Below are 13,766 nucleotides of genomic sequence, written 5' to 3'. Positions count from 1 at the left end.
TGTGTTGTCAATTTATTCTTTTTATCAAAAAACTATCACCTTTCAAACTGCTTTCAGCACTGGGCAACAGCCAATGAGAGATCTTGGTGGTATGTAATTGACTTTGAATTTTAGGAGCTTTGAAACCTCCCTTACTCATTTTATTTAGCAATCCTGACCGCATGCAATACACGCAGACTGCATCCACTGTAATCACAGATCACTTCTGATCACAGTCCCCAGCTTGCTATGCACTATTGAGCAAGCTCAATTGGGAAATCTGCAAACTCAAATCGATGCTTTTGTTAGGGATCCTCATTTGTGGGCACCAGGGATCATTTGAAGAGTGCAAGACAGCAAAGCTGTTATTTACTTAATTTGTGTGTGTGCAAATGCATTTGCATGTGGTCAATGCATTTTTTGCAATGACCACATAGAACTTGCAAGCGGTGTTCCAGAGGATTAGTAGAAATGGATTCTGCAATGCTGCATCGCTATTGTTCACCCAGGGAGGTGCAGCTCTGCCATCTCTGATTAAAAAAATCTAAGTCGATACTGAACAATGGGAAATTAATTTGTTCCACTGTTAGAAGTGGTTTATCAGCATGCTATTAAGGATAAATTGATTTTTTAAAAAAAAGATACCAATTTTGTCCTGCCAAACAATAAAAAATTACTGTATCAAATAAAGCCAAACTATAACTAAAGACCTCGAAATGGGATGAAACTCTTCCATATAACTGTGCGGCAGTTTTGTCTCCCCTCTTTTATCTTCTAAAGCCACAGCATTCACAAAACATTCTTGTTTTCAAAAAGTTGCATTTCAAAAACCATCACTGTCATGGTTTTGTGATTTTCGGTTATTGGTATTCCACATCATAACATCATGTAGTGGACATACCTAGTTCTCAGAAGAGAAGGACTACTACAGTCCCCACGGTACTTTGCTCCTTTGTTACCATTTTCCAGCCGGAGGGAAAAGATAGAAGCTCGCAGTATAAAAACTTGCAGATCACGAGACCTCGTCCCTTTTTTCCGCTGTCTCTCGTCTTGGCAGCACCTCGCTCTCCAGCCGTCTTATCGTCGGTAGTAGAGTAAGGCCTACCTTGACTTTGGGACATTCTCTCTCTCTGTATTGAATTTATCAGCTTAAATTGTAATTATATTGTATTATAGTGTGTTGTTTTGCATTCCGATATTTTATTTAGTAAATTAGTTTGTTTCTCCTCAGATTGTTGCCGCTGTTCTTTGCTCTCAGGGCCATCTCCCTACCCTTTTCCCCTTTCCCCTTTTCCCGGGACGTGGGCCCTTGGGTCCCCCGTCCCCTTTGTCACGGAATCGGGCCTAACGCCCGTAAACCGTTGACAATCACACAAGCCCCCTTTATTTGATAGAAACAACAGCTACCTGAAAACTTCTTTTTTTTTTTAATCTAACTATTGCTATGTTAAAAAGAAAGGATATATATAATTATATAACATATACATGAATTCTTATGAGTCTGCTCTATGATTCTTTTTCTTGAGTTCTCTCTGTGGCACACTCCTCCTCATCAGTATGCTGCGGTGGTGTTTGATCAAGCAGCTCTCATCGCTTTGCCTCTTTCAGGTATGGCAAAACACTTTGGAAGTTGTGCAGAACTGTCTGGCATTCCTACTGAGAACGTCCTCCAATAGTTGGTTTATTTTAATTTCCAACCTACATTTAATGGTGGAGAGTTTCTATCTCTTAAATTCTTCATTGTTTTCTTTGCCTTTCTCTTTCATGCTCCTTCATCCCTTGCCTTGCTGCCCGGTAGCTCTGTTCTCTCGGTGGAGGCTCCCACTCTGAGCAGCCAAAGCCTTTCTCTGCGCCTGCACTCCCAGGATAATCCATCTCCTTTCCTGGAGCAGAGTGCCCAGAAGCACACATCCATCCCAGGAAAGGGCCGATCACCGTGTGATGGAGAAGCATTACGCTCCTGTAGCTCTGCCACACATTCCTCGCCTGACTCCCCACCTGACATTCGGATGAACCAAATTCATCACAATATAGGGACAAATGAGAGAAATGAATAGCACCGCTGCAATAATGAGGCCAGGCTTTTGCGACTGAGCTGAATCCCAGAGGAAACACAATCTGTCAAAAAGCGTACAGATATTCTCCTTTACTGCCTCATGTCTGTGCTCTTTGGTTCAGAGCAGTGGTCACCTGTCCTGTTCAGAGCAACAGGTAGCTGTATCCCTGGCAATGGTCCTGGCAATGTGATGCAAGCGTTCATTACCCTAATGGGCTTTTACTCATGAACTTATTTATTTAACAGGGACTATGGGAGCTCTTGTTTTAAAGTGTGTTCATCCACTTAAGCAATTTTCAAGAGGAGGATAGGAAATTTCCAAAGGGAATAGGGTTCATCTGTTATTTGCATAACGGCATTACAGACAACCAGACTTGATGGTATTTCACAGAGGGGTCTGAAGAAAAAGGAGAGGGCGCTTTGTAATAGTAAAACCAATACAGAGATACGTTTTCTACTCTCATTTGAGTTAATAGGAGATTTGCCATTGTCCTCAGTTAGGACACAGCCATTTGCTTCTCAGTTTCATTCCTGAGCCATGGCTGTGCTGACAGCTCACCTTGCTGCTTGTGAGTCCCAGGCAGATAGATAAAAAAATACACATACTGACCATGCCCATGCATCTCACAAACCCCGCTGTGTGCTTGCTGCCTAGGAATTGTAATCAAAAGGAAATGATTACACAAGAGCATGTATTAAAAACAATCCATCTGCCTGCAGAATGGCTTTTATGTACTAATGACAGGGCAGAATGCTTAAATCTGTATAGCACAGCTTCTTTCTGCACTGCTGTCTTTTGCATGATAGTTACAAAAAGGAAAGGCAGCACTTTTAAAATATTATTGAATTTTGCCATACTACATCAGCGCTTGTGCTTGCTTAACCTTGAGCAGTTATTGCAGTGAACTGGGTGATCCATGGAAAGACTTACCTGCCAAAGAGGAATAATGCTTTTCTGGGATAGCAGATTAGCAAACTGCTTTCTGACAAATATGGATGGAGACCTGTTTCAAAATCTGCAGGGTATGTACATGCTGAGTAGGAGACTTGGCAAAAAGTCTAAGATTTGAAATAAAGCTTTCGCTTGCAATGTACTTACTTGATTCCTAAAGGAAAGGCAATTCCGTGATCTTAATGCACGAAAATCACCCAAAAGTGGCAATGGGCAGACAGACATCAGGTCCTACAGCTATCTGCAGTGCTCTGGGAGGGGAGACTGGAAACATGTGTGATCAATTTTATGGATTATCAATTCTCTGAAGTCAATAAAACACCTGCTAACTTGTCTGCCTCTAGTTGCACTGGCCAGATTAATTCATGGAGTTCAACACAATGGACAATCCTCACGCTAAATTAGTGACTCTCATTGGAACTTCCTGCATCAGTAAAAAGAATTAATGATTCATGTTCCTCTTACAACGATTTGGTCATTGTCTCTTTAAAATTGCATTTTGCAATAGCTTCAGGTTCTTGTCTCCTAAAGAGCAGTGTTTTCCATTTTTACTTAATCACCCATTTCCTTTGTGTTCAGATCCTAATCCTACAAAACACATTCCAGCCTCATGAACTAGCTCCTTGTTTACAGACACAAGGTAGCTGTGAGGGAAAAGAAAAAACCTTAATGCTCTGCAATACTCCAATCACGTATTTTCTCCACCACATTGGAGACGCCTGTAGACAAGCAGCATTTCACAGCCCTGGCACACTGAAAACACAGTATCTGATGCAGAAAAGATGTACGACGTGACCCTATGCAGAATTAGCCACTGAGAAATATGGTCTCTCCCGACAAAGATAAATTATCATCTGAATTACTGCAGAGGTTTGGTGCAAGGAGATGTAGTGCAGATACTAACCTGACCTTAATGTTTCTCTAAGCTCCTCTTGGCCACTGGTTAGCTGAATGCTGGCTCTTGACATTCCCTAAGCACCATGGGAAGGATTAATAGCCAGCCACCATTCTCTTCATTTTCCTAAATTCAACAAACCGTGTCCTCATTTGGCAAAAAACAGTGGCTCTCCCTGGATTTCCACAGCTGAAAACCTGGCACATTTTGGTTGTCGTACTGATACCACACATGGTATCTCATGACACAGATAACCTCAGTGTTTATTTAAAGGCAAAGTGTAAAGGTTTAAACCTGTCCTTCCTGAGCTGCCACACATCCTACATCAGCTGGCAGGACCAATCCACACGGGTGTAGTGCATGGTAACAAAGCTCTTTCTCCAGTCAGATTGCTACCTCTGCCTCCAAAACCCCCTTTCCAGTATTATGATTAACACTTAATTCCACCTGTAGGACAAGGAAACTCCTACTGCTTTTCCATTTAGCTGCTGGATGGCTTATGAGAAGTATTTTAGAGAAACGTTACTTTCCTCTGTATGTTCCCGTGTGCCTTCCTGCAGCTACACGGCCGTGCTGGGCTCTAATTTCATCATAAAGCAGCTGCCTGTGCACCTCGGTGGCTGCGAGGGTTCTCCTCCCTTGTGTGGGCACTGAGGCTGCCAGCTGCAGCATGGAAAGTGCCTGCCTGCCCCGTGTGGGTGGAGGTACGGCCACGCTGATGGCTTTTTCCCTCCTTAAAAAACAACAACAACAACAACAAAATAGGAATAAAAAATGTTTTCCCGTGGAAGAAAATCATTGGGATTGAAGTGTGCGCTCTCTGTTTCATCAGGGGTGGATTTGTCAGCTCTTCTCTGGGCTTGGTATTAAAGGGGTGATTGCTTGGCTTTGCAGGAAACCATAATGCCAATCAGAAAAGAAAGAAATATAAGGCGTAGGTAGGGAGAAAAATTATAGCGGAGATGAAGATGTGCTCAGGTGATCTCAAGAGCAGCACCATCCTCACCCCAGAGAGACAAGCTCATCCATCTGTTTCTCCCCTGTGCCCGGCCAAGGTCTGCGGGCAGCACACACATGGCACAAATGGGAAGGAGCCTCCATGCAGCCCCCACTGAGAACTTCAGCCCATGTTGGCTACAAATTCAGTCCCTGAATTCCTCCCATGTTGTGCCTTAGCCACCAGGACATGCCTACACTTCCGAACAGCACTGGGTGTATGGTGTGTATGTGTGAGAAGGATGACCCTCCATGAAGTCAGCTCCTCTGCCTGGCTGCAACGTCAGGGCAGCTCCAAGGACATTTCAAGAAGACGTATTTCCAGTCAAAAGCAAAGTCTGAAAATATTCCAGCACAAAGTTAGGCTTCTCTCTCTGCCTCTATTTAATAGTATATGTGATACGCTGTGATTTTTTTTGAGCTTACTAAATGGGTGTCAGTAGGGAGCAGATACATTTTTTTCCTCTTCACAAATGAAGTCATCTGAATTCACCAAATCAAAAAATACGAGACTCCCGCTCGGTTCCGTGGTGCTGCAGAAGGACAGGGCTATAGATTTTCCCAGGAGTGTGAAATAATTCACCAAGCCTGCTCGTTATTCATACAGACAGTGCATTAATAATGTGGGACCCTGAGATCTCCTCTCATCTAGGCTGAAGCACAGCTAGAGGGATGAGAAGCTGACTCCTTCCATTGCAAAAAACATCTTTTTCCCCTTTTTTCTTCAAGAAATAAAAATTGATTGAAAGTATTTTCACAGAGTGGGGAAAAAAAAAAAGCTTTTTGGTGAAACCACCTAAAGTACACACAAGATAAATAGAAAACCATTGGCTTTGTGACGGCAAACCGTTTTCACTCGATGTAAGTGCTGATAGATACAGGATTACATCTAACAAACTATTTGCTAAGGATCTGACTCAAAGTCAATGAGAGTCCTTCATCTGACTCTGCAGGGCTTGAATCTTGCTCTCACTCTGGGAGCTTTCCATACTTCCCGTGCCCATCTCTTGCTGGCATGAGCTGGGGCAGGATGCATGGGCAGGAGCCAGCTTGGGCTCCTGCAGGGGATGAGCTGAGACTCTCCTGGTGCAGGAGCACAGCCCTTTCATTAGGAATGCTCACTTTACAGCCAGCGTCCTGTCCATAATTTAAGAATGAAATAGATTAGCTCTTGTCAACGGTGTGGCTGCAATTACCACCTGCCCAAGGAGTGACCTATGGGCCATGACCTTTCTATTTGTAGGCCCTGGGTGAAAGCAAGGAGGGTAAATGCCAGCAAAGAGCTCAAGTGTTGATGAATGCTGTCCTCTCCGTGCTTCTAATAATGCACAGGGAAAAATAATGTGCAGTATCTACCATCAGTAGCACAGGGAAAGTTGTGAGGTGCTGGCCCAGAGCGGCATTAAAAGTCCTGGTGCTCCCAAGAGTCATTAAGACTTGTGTTGAGTTTGTTAGCACTGTCCTGACAAAGTCTGATGTAAATTCACAGGGCTATATGGTAGCTAGTGATGGATGGTCCTCAAACTAATAGAAACCTGAAGTATGTACATGCAAGTGAATATTTCATATATTACAGAATGATTTGAAAGCTGATGTGCTCCAAGGCCAGGCTAGGAGAACGGAAAACACTGGGTTCATTTCATTTTATTGTTCCGTATCAGTGAGTGATTTCCCTCTGCCCTGATGCATGGCTGGTATAAAGCACGCCAGCAGCAGGCATGGGGAGCTAGCACGCCAGTCCTGCTCCGTGAGAGCTAGCACTTTAAATCCTGTATTGCTGACAACATGGATGGGGACCTCGGCAGTGACATTTCCTAGAGGAACAACTTGGAGAGAGAGTTAATGCGCAGAAACTGGGAATAGTTTTAGTAACACCTTCCTCCTTTCTCATTGATTTTGACCAGTGTTAAAAAGCCCTCATTTCCTAAGAGCCAACACATACAGCCTGCGCGATGGTCCCTTCTTGACCAATTTCTAAAGCCAGTGCACGTGCTTTTCTTTTATTGCACGCTCCGTGGTCCAATCAATTTCACAGAGAACTGTAAAAAATGCTGACTGGCTCTGACAGAGTTTGAAAGAGAGCGGAGGAAGAGCGAAGAGAAGGGAACAGGGAATTCAAGCACTACAAAAATGTGTGCCTGAGAGCATCATTAACCATAACACAGTAAACTTCAGTATTGTTGAACAAATTATGTATTATTCAAGGCCTTGAAGAACACATGGGCATAACCACCTGCTGAGTGTACAGAATGGCTCAATACCTCTGTAAATTATATAGTAACATACACATTATTCGCCGCATAAAAGTGACGGTACTAAAATTATGAATATTTTGGATTCCTGTTACGTTTTTAGAGCAATCGTGAAGCATTTGAGCTGCTAGAATATTTCTAAAGCTTCTCTTTTAATACTTACTCAGGAACCCCAGGGGGTCACTTGGCCTCTGTGCCCACTTCCTTCACATTTGTTGTTTATGACCAGTCTACATCAGTGTAGAAAAGGTGTTCTACACCTGTGTCTGATCAAACACTCACGCTGGGTATACTGAGAACTAAAGCGTAGTAAGTGTAGCTTCCAATAAAATCTCTGTCTGCAGCAAAAAAGTGACCACAAGACTGTTTTGCTAATGGAGGCGACTGAAGAAAACTGCAAGTCATGTGCAGATAGTCCTTAAAGAATCAAAAAAAGAAAAAAAGGAAAGAAAAAAGACATGAGTGTACAAATCACTTCCCTGCTGTCACTTGCTCGTTGCTGCTCTCTGGTTCACACAGCCAGCTTGATTCGTACCATGAAAGAAAATCTCACCCTATTCAGAAAGGTGACATCAATTTTGCATGAAGATTAGGTCAAAGAAGAGTGACGGGTGGACATTACAGTCCTGACTCAAATGTGATTGTGTTGGTATAACCTTTACATTCGATGCTGTCATAGCACAGTTATTTTAACCTATCTAAAGTTATCAAACCCTAAATGATGCCAGGACCTGTTGGAACCACCAAACCACAAGCAGCCTTCAGCCATGTATTTTAAGGAAGTATTTTGAGTTGTAACAAAACAAAAGCAAAATAAAACCTGCTTTTTTGTGTGTGTGGAGTGATTCTGAATGCAAATCTTCCAATAAATAAACATTTAAATATTTTAAGAACTTGCTGATTTCATCTACAAAAGCTTTGAACAGAGATTGTAAAGGCAATTAAAAGCCACACTGTTTCATCAGGGTTTGTCCATGCTCAGTGCTTAACATAGCAAGATGGAAGATGACTTTCTGAAATGAGGAAGGCAAGCTGTTTGTAAGTAAAGGGGAGAGGAAATGTAAATTCAGAAGTACAGCTAAGAAAACCATGCAGAAATAGCTTGCACGTCACATAAAGGGTCTGCAGTAACGGGTCCATCAAAACACAAAGCCAGAGGGGTCTGCATGCTGCTCTGAGCTGCAGACTCGAGCCTTGGGCTGGCCCTGGTCATCACGGAGATGTGTGAACAGGACAGCAGACCAGGAGCTTGCTCTGGAACCCACCGTATCCACCAGCATGACTGCTGCACAGGTTCCGCATGCTCCAGAGGAGTGGTGGGGAGATTTTGGGCATACTTGGCACTGCTGGAACTCAAACTGAATGAAACCGTGTGGGACTTGCTCTAGAGAGGCAATTGGGCAAATGGAGAAAATAATAACAGACACAACAGAGAGCTGAACAGGCTAATGCCCATGTGCTACAAGCCAAGTGGCACACATGATAAATTGGAAGGAGGGAGTGGAGCATTCAAAACAACCCTCTAAAAAAAAGACCTTGAAGCAGTGAGGGGAATAATGAAAGTAAATGTGCAACAGAAGAGGCAATGAGAAACAGAGACTGGCTTCTCTGTTTCATGACACTCACAGCTTTTGTATTGCTCTCACTGTTGCTACTACATAATTCATTGGTGATTGAGGCAGATTTTAGGACAGTGTCTACTGAATGAGCAGCAAAGAATAATTTATAACTTCGGAGGCTGCCTCAGCCTGGCCTCACTCTGCTTTTTACAAGATGAGGCCCCAGAAAAAGAGTTTGCTGGACTGGGCTGGAAACAATCCATGGAGACACACAGCAGCTTCGTGCCCTTCACAGCACAAACACTACACAGCCTGAATTTTAGAAGGAGAATTGCATACAGTAGTCCTCTGTACTATGACAGTGTGCTACCCACATGGAGATCTCACAATAAGAGACAAAAGGACCATTTAGCATCTCTGGTACTTACTGAAAAGGTTAAGCTGACCACTACATAGAAAAGTATTGTCCCTTGAGTAGGAAGAAGCACTTCATGCAGTCCCACCTACAGCTCGGTTCTGTCCTGGAGCAGTGGCTGGTGGGAGTGGAAGGGAATGCTATCCCTCCTCTGTGACATGAACTCAAACAGTCAAGCATCGGCCCTGATGTGTTTTCTGATGCAACTGGACTGAGAAGCACCAAAAGTTTTACTCTGATCCCATTAAGTCACAGTTTGGCTAATGGTATAAATAGGGCAAGACTGAGATTCAGGTTTTTTTATACACAAAACTATAGGCAATCGTCACTACCAGTGTGATGATTGCCACTACCAGACTGCTGACATGGTATCTTCCTGCTCCTCTCACCTCAAAGGTGGTTGACCTGTTTGGCTGAGAGTTTACTGCTGTCCCTGAACGTCCCCAGTAAAGTAATGGATCCAAATAAGCTTTGTGAATGATGGATTGTGGCTGGAAATCATCTGCACTGTAAAACCCAATGTGGCTAAAAGGTCTCCATCCTTTCACTGCAGTAGGTGAACAAGGTAACAAGTTCTACATGACCTTTTGAAACGTCCACATGTGAAAAAGAGGCAGCAAACACCAGATCTTCACATGAGTTAAAGTATTGCCATCTACAGGTCTCCAACAGGAAGTTTCTGGAGTTTTCCCTTAGAAAGGACAGAAGCACCAAATAGGTCAAACATTTGACTTAACACCAGTCAGTATGTCAAAAGTCACAAAGCAAAGTCTGGGATAAAACAAAGGCCAGAGGAAATGCCCATTCTATTCATTTTTTACAAGCAACACTTTGGGCTTTTGAACTGTTCACCAGCCATCCACAAAAGAAGCAATGGTCTGACTACAACAACTAAACTTGAAAGGGGAAGACATTCCTTTGTAGTTCACATTTTCGGGCTTTGAAGTCACCCTGAATCTTACCAGTGACTTCAATGGGACTAGCTTTGCACTTTTATATTAGTCATTGTTTTATCCTTAACTCCTTTCAAAATTCCAGACGAAAACGTTTCTTTTTATTGTAATCCTGACAAAGCAATTAGGCTCCAGTCCACACCTGCACCCAGCTTTCTTTTCTTAACACAGCACTCTTTGAGCTCCTGTCCTCTGAGCAGAATTATGAGATCTGAATTAATGGTGTCTGCTCTACCCAGTGCCTCTCTTTCTCATGACCTGCTGAAGAACATGAAACCTTTCAAGGCTTGTACAGCTGATCTTTGATTAAGATCAGCGGTAAATTTCACCTATGGTTGTTTTTTTGTTTGTTTGGGGTTTTTTTGAGTGTGCCAGCAGAAAAGGAAGTTTCTTTATATTGAGTTAATTAAGCAGTAACAGAATGACAGAATGTGGATTAAAGTGCAGTCATTCAGAAGTCCATTTGTAGTGCATTTTTAGTCGTGAGTTCAGAAGCTGAATAGCACTCCCTGCACAACAAGGTGCAGATTACTGCCTCATCACTTAAGACTTTGAAAGTCTTTTTGAAATCATGCAATATTTTCTTTCAGTCTTTAACATATAAGCCAGATACATGTCCACCACAAATACTTGGTGAGAAAACATTAGGTTCTCATCCCTTGAAGGTACCCCCAATCTTTCACCTTCTTAGTACTGAATGTAAAAACCTCCAAGCTTTGTCTACAAAGTCCTCCAGTCTGTAATACCCACTGATTCTCCTGTCTCACGTCGGGTGCCAAATATTTCCCAAGAAGAGCAGTGAGGAACTTTGAAAGAAAAAGGTTTCACAGAGCTGCTGCACAGAGGGAATCTGCAACACTGAGTGGCTTACTTGGGATGGTGAACTGATGGGATTAGTACCACCTACTCCCAGTCCTAAGCAATTCTAAGCCACAGGTCACAACCCATTGCTGTATGGCTTCACCTGGCAGGAGTGGCAGGGGAGTCCCAGGGAGGAGGACATCCCATTGAGTTAGACCTGGGCTGCAGCTGGTATGTAATCCAGACACCAGTAACCCGGTGCTCTTGCTTCAGCAAAAAAAATCCCTTTGACTGACAAGATTCAGCACAAATGAGGGCTAAAGGCAGTGATTTTTTCTTAGTTTCCTACGAAGTTTCTTACAAAGCAAAACCACAGCATTCATTTATTTATCTTTTTTGCCACTGACTTTTCAAATAGCTAATTAAATCAAAATGAATGGCTGTTGCGCTTTGAAATAGGTATGGACCAAAATGAATGCGGCACTGGGGAGGCCCTTGAAGTGACATAAGGAATAATTTCATCCAGTTATTTATTAAGGACTTGATCCTGCCACAGTATCTTTTACACTGATCTGAGCGGCTGCACTGAATGCTTTACTCATATTTTTCTGAGTGAACCTCAGTGTGATCCATGTGCACAGTACAGCTTTCCTGTTGAGTTAAACAGACAACACAGCAAAGTTCCTATGAGGAATCTATGGACTTGAAGCTATTTACTGGATGGTACAGATACAGAAAAAGTATATACAGGAGAAGCTACTTGCCATCAACACAGGAAGGTCTGTTTCGTGTAGTCCCAGCCACTTTCCCAGGTAGACAGGAGCATTTTACTGTTTGTGATCTTTCCTCAATTCGATTCTTATTACAGCATCTGTGTGCTGCTATAACTTCACACGTTCCTCCTTCTGGCAGAAAAAGAAAAAAAGGAAAAGAAGAAAAAGAGACAGTATTGACATTCTGATTAGGAAGAGCAGAAGTGGTTAATCAAAGCACACGGTGTGCTACTGTCCACGTTTCTGCACAGCTTCTATGCAGCCAGTACTACGACGCTATTTTTCTCCCATTGTGTGTGATCCTTACTAAGACAGATATTGATATACTTCTTATAGGAAATGCAGATTAATTTCCCTCTAGAGCAGATATTTTTTGCCTGTCACATATTAAAAGCTTCTCTGACATCTGTAGACTTTTGGACTAAGAAAATGGAGGAAGTCACAGTCTGGGCCTGAAGAAATGTAGGTGATACACTGCCTATGTTGCATGCATAAATGAAATAACTTTTGGCTGATTTTATGCCTGTAATACTGGAAGACCCAAATATTCACTTCCACAAAGACAGGGGTTATGGGCATCCATCTAGAAAGAAACCTTTTCTCCAAATATTTGATTCAGTGCCAGCTCACAGCTGGTGGTAATCAGTGTCTCCAAACTACAGGATGGTGCAACAGCATTTCCCTTTGCTATCCCACTCATAAAATGGGCAGTTTTAAGCCAGAAAACATTCCCATCGTGGGCAAGGCTTAATTTGTCCTCTCCTTCATTGTCCTTTATGATTATTTGCAATGATTTGGCTGGGTGGAGAAAACAAAGGAGTAATAGGCAAAGAAACGATGACACAGGATCAGGAATCCCTGGTGTCTGTGGCGTACGCTATGCACAGAAATGAACTGTCACCTCTACCATTTCCCATTTACCTTCACAGTGTAATGCAAGCACTGGCGCTTTGGCATTCACTCTTTTACTGAAAAACCTTTGAGAACTTGTGAGCATGTGCAGTAACTAGCACACATCTCAATGCAAAGAATGAACTTTTGCCTTCCAGGATGAGTCAGTGCATCAAAGCTTGTGAATGTCCATTAAGGTACATGAGCTTGGGTTGCATGGTCTTGGGGTTAAGCACTGATGAGTCTGCAAGCTTTAGACAAGACTGACTGCAGAAAATATTCACCTCGTCTGGAAAGACATGCTGCTGCATGTACTACTTGTTAGGTGCATTTGGCCTGCTGACATGGGAATTTTGAAAGCCAGTAGGTACCACAGAAGAGAGATCCCAACAATTCAGAAAGCCATTATCTGACAAAAGGTCATTTAATTGTTTCTTAGGAGTAAGAGGAATTGTGATAATCAACTCAGCCCCAAATCCTTGTGTTTGTCTAAGAAATAGTTCTTCACATAAACTCCCTGTTCCCCCATCCAAATCATATTGAAAGCCATAAAAAACATCTCATTGGTTTGACTCATCTTATGGTCGTGTCCTAAGAGAAGAAGGATTTGTGATTTTATTGATTGCAAATACAACAATAAAAATAATGTACGCGGTAATAAGTATTTCTAATTTTAGATTACGTATACTATGTGGTAAATATCTGTGAATAAACTAAATGCTTCGTTTTCTCTATTAATTTCCTGTATGAGTACTAATAACCACATGCGCTAGTCTTTCTCATTTGATTATCTATTCAAAATAATGGGTTGTGGCTGATGAGCTTTATAACACCTTTAATTGTAATGTGGAAGCTCAAGTTGTTGCAGCAGTAAAGAATTTAACTCAAAGTGCGTAGATGCTTAGGAGTGAGAAAACATAACAAAACTATAAAAGCAATGTAAAAACCCCTTTTCTTACCACTCGATAGTTATGTACATTAATTGGAACTTTTAATAGTGCTGACTATAAAAATATCAGAATATACCCACAGTAATGCTACTGCTAACACTAAAGGTTATGCAGTGCATGATGAAGTTTTCTCTGCAGTGTCTGTTTCTCAGATGGAAACATAAGCAGAACTGTAGCTGGAAATATTTTTCTTGAGCAAAACAAAAATATTTTCCTCTTACTTCCATTTGTCTAGTTGCTCAAGCTTCTCAGGTTTAATATCAAAGATTAATTCCACTGAAACCATTACATGAG

General features: G+C 42.2%; 1 protein-coding gene across 7 annotated transcripts in view; it reads right to left on the bottom strand.

The window, feature by feature from the left end:
- FAM19A1 (family with sequence similarity 19 member A1, C-C motif chemokine like) overlaps positions 1–13,766 on the bottom strand; it is a 300,399-nt gene that overhangs the window by 31,088 nt on the left and 255,545 nt on the right. For all 7 annotated transcript variants that reach the window (XM_021409372.1, XM_021409365.1, XM_021409369.1 and 4 more), the window contains one exon: positions 11,623–11,763. In XM_021409372.1, coding sequence (XP_021265047.1) covers positions 11,623–11,763 — 141 coding nt within the window. The remainder of the gene's footprint in view (positions 1–11,622; positions 11,764–13,766) is intronic.

Source organism: Numida meleagris, chromosome 11 (assembly GCF_002078875.1).
Source record: "Numida meleagris isolate 19003 breed g44 Domestic line chromosome 11, NumMel1.0, whole genome shotgun sequence".
Classification (NCBI taxonomy): Eukaryota; Metazoa; Chordata; class Aves; order Galliformes; family Numididae; genus Numida; species Numida meleagris.
Note: the sequence above shows the minus strand (reverse complement) of the source record. Positions and strands in the feature narration are given on the sequence as shown.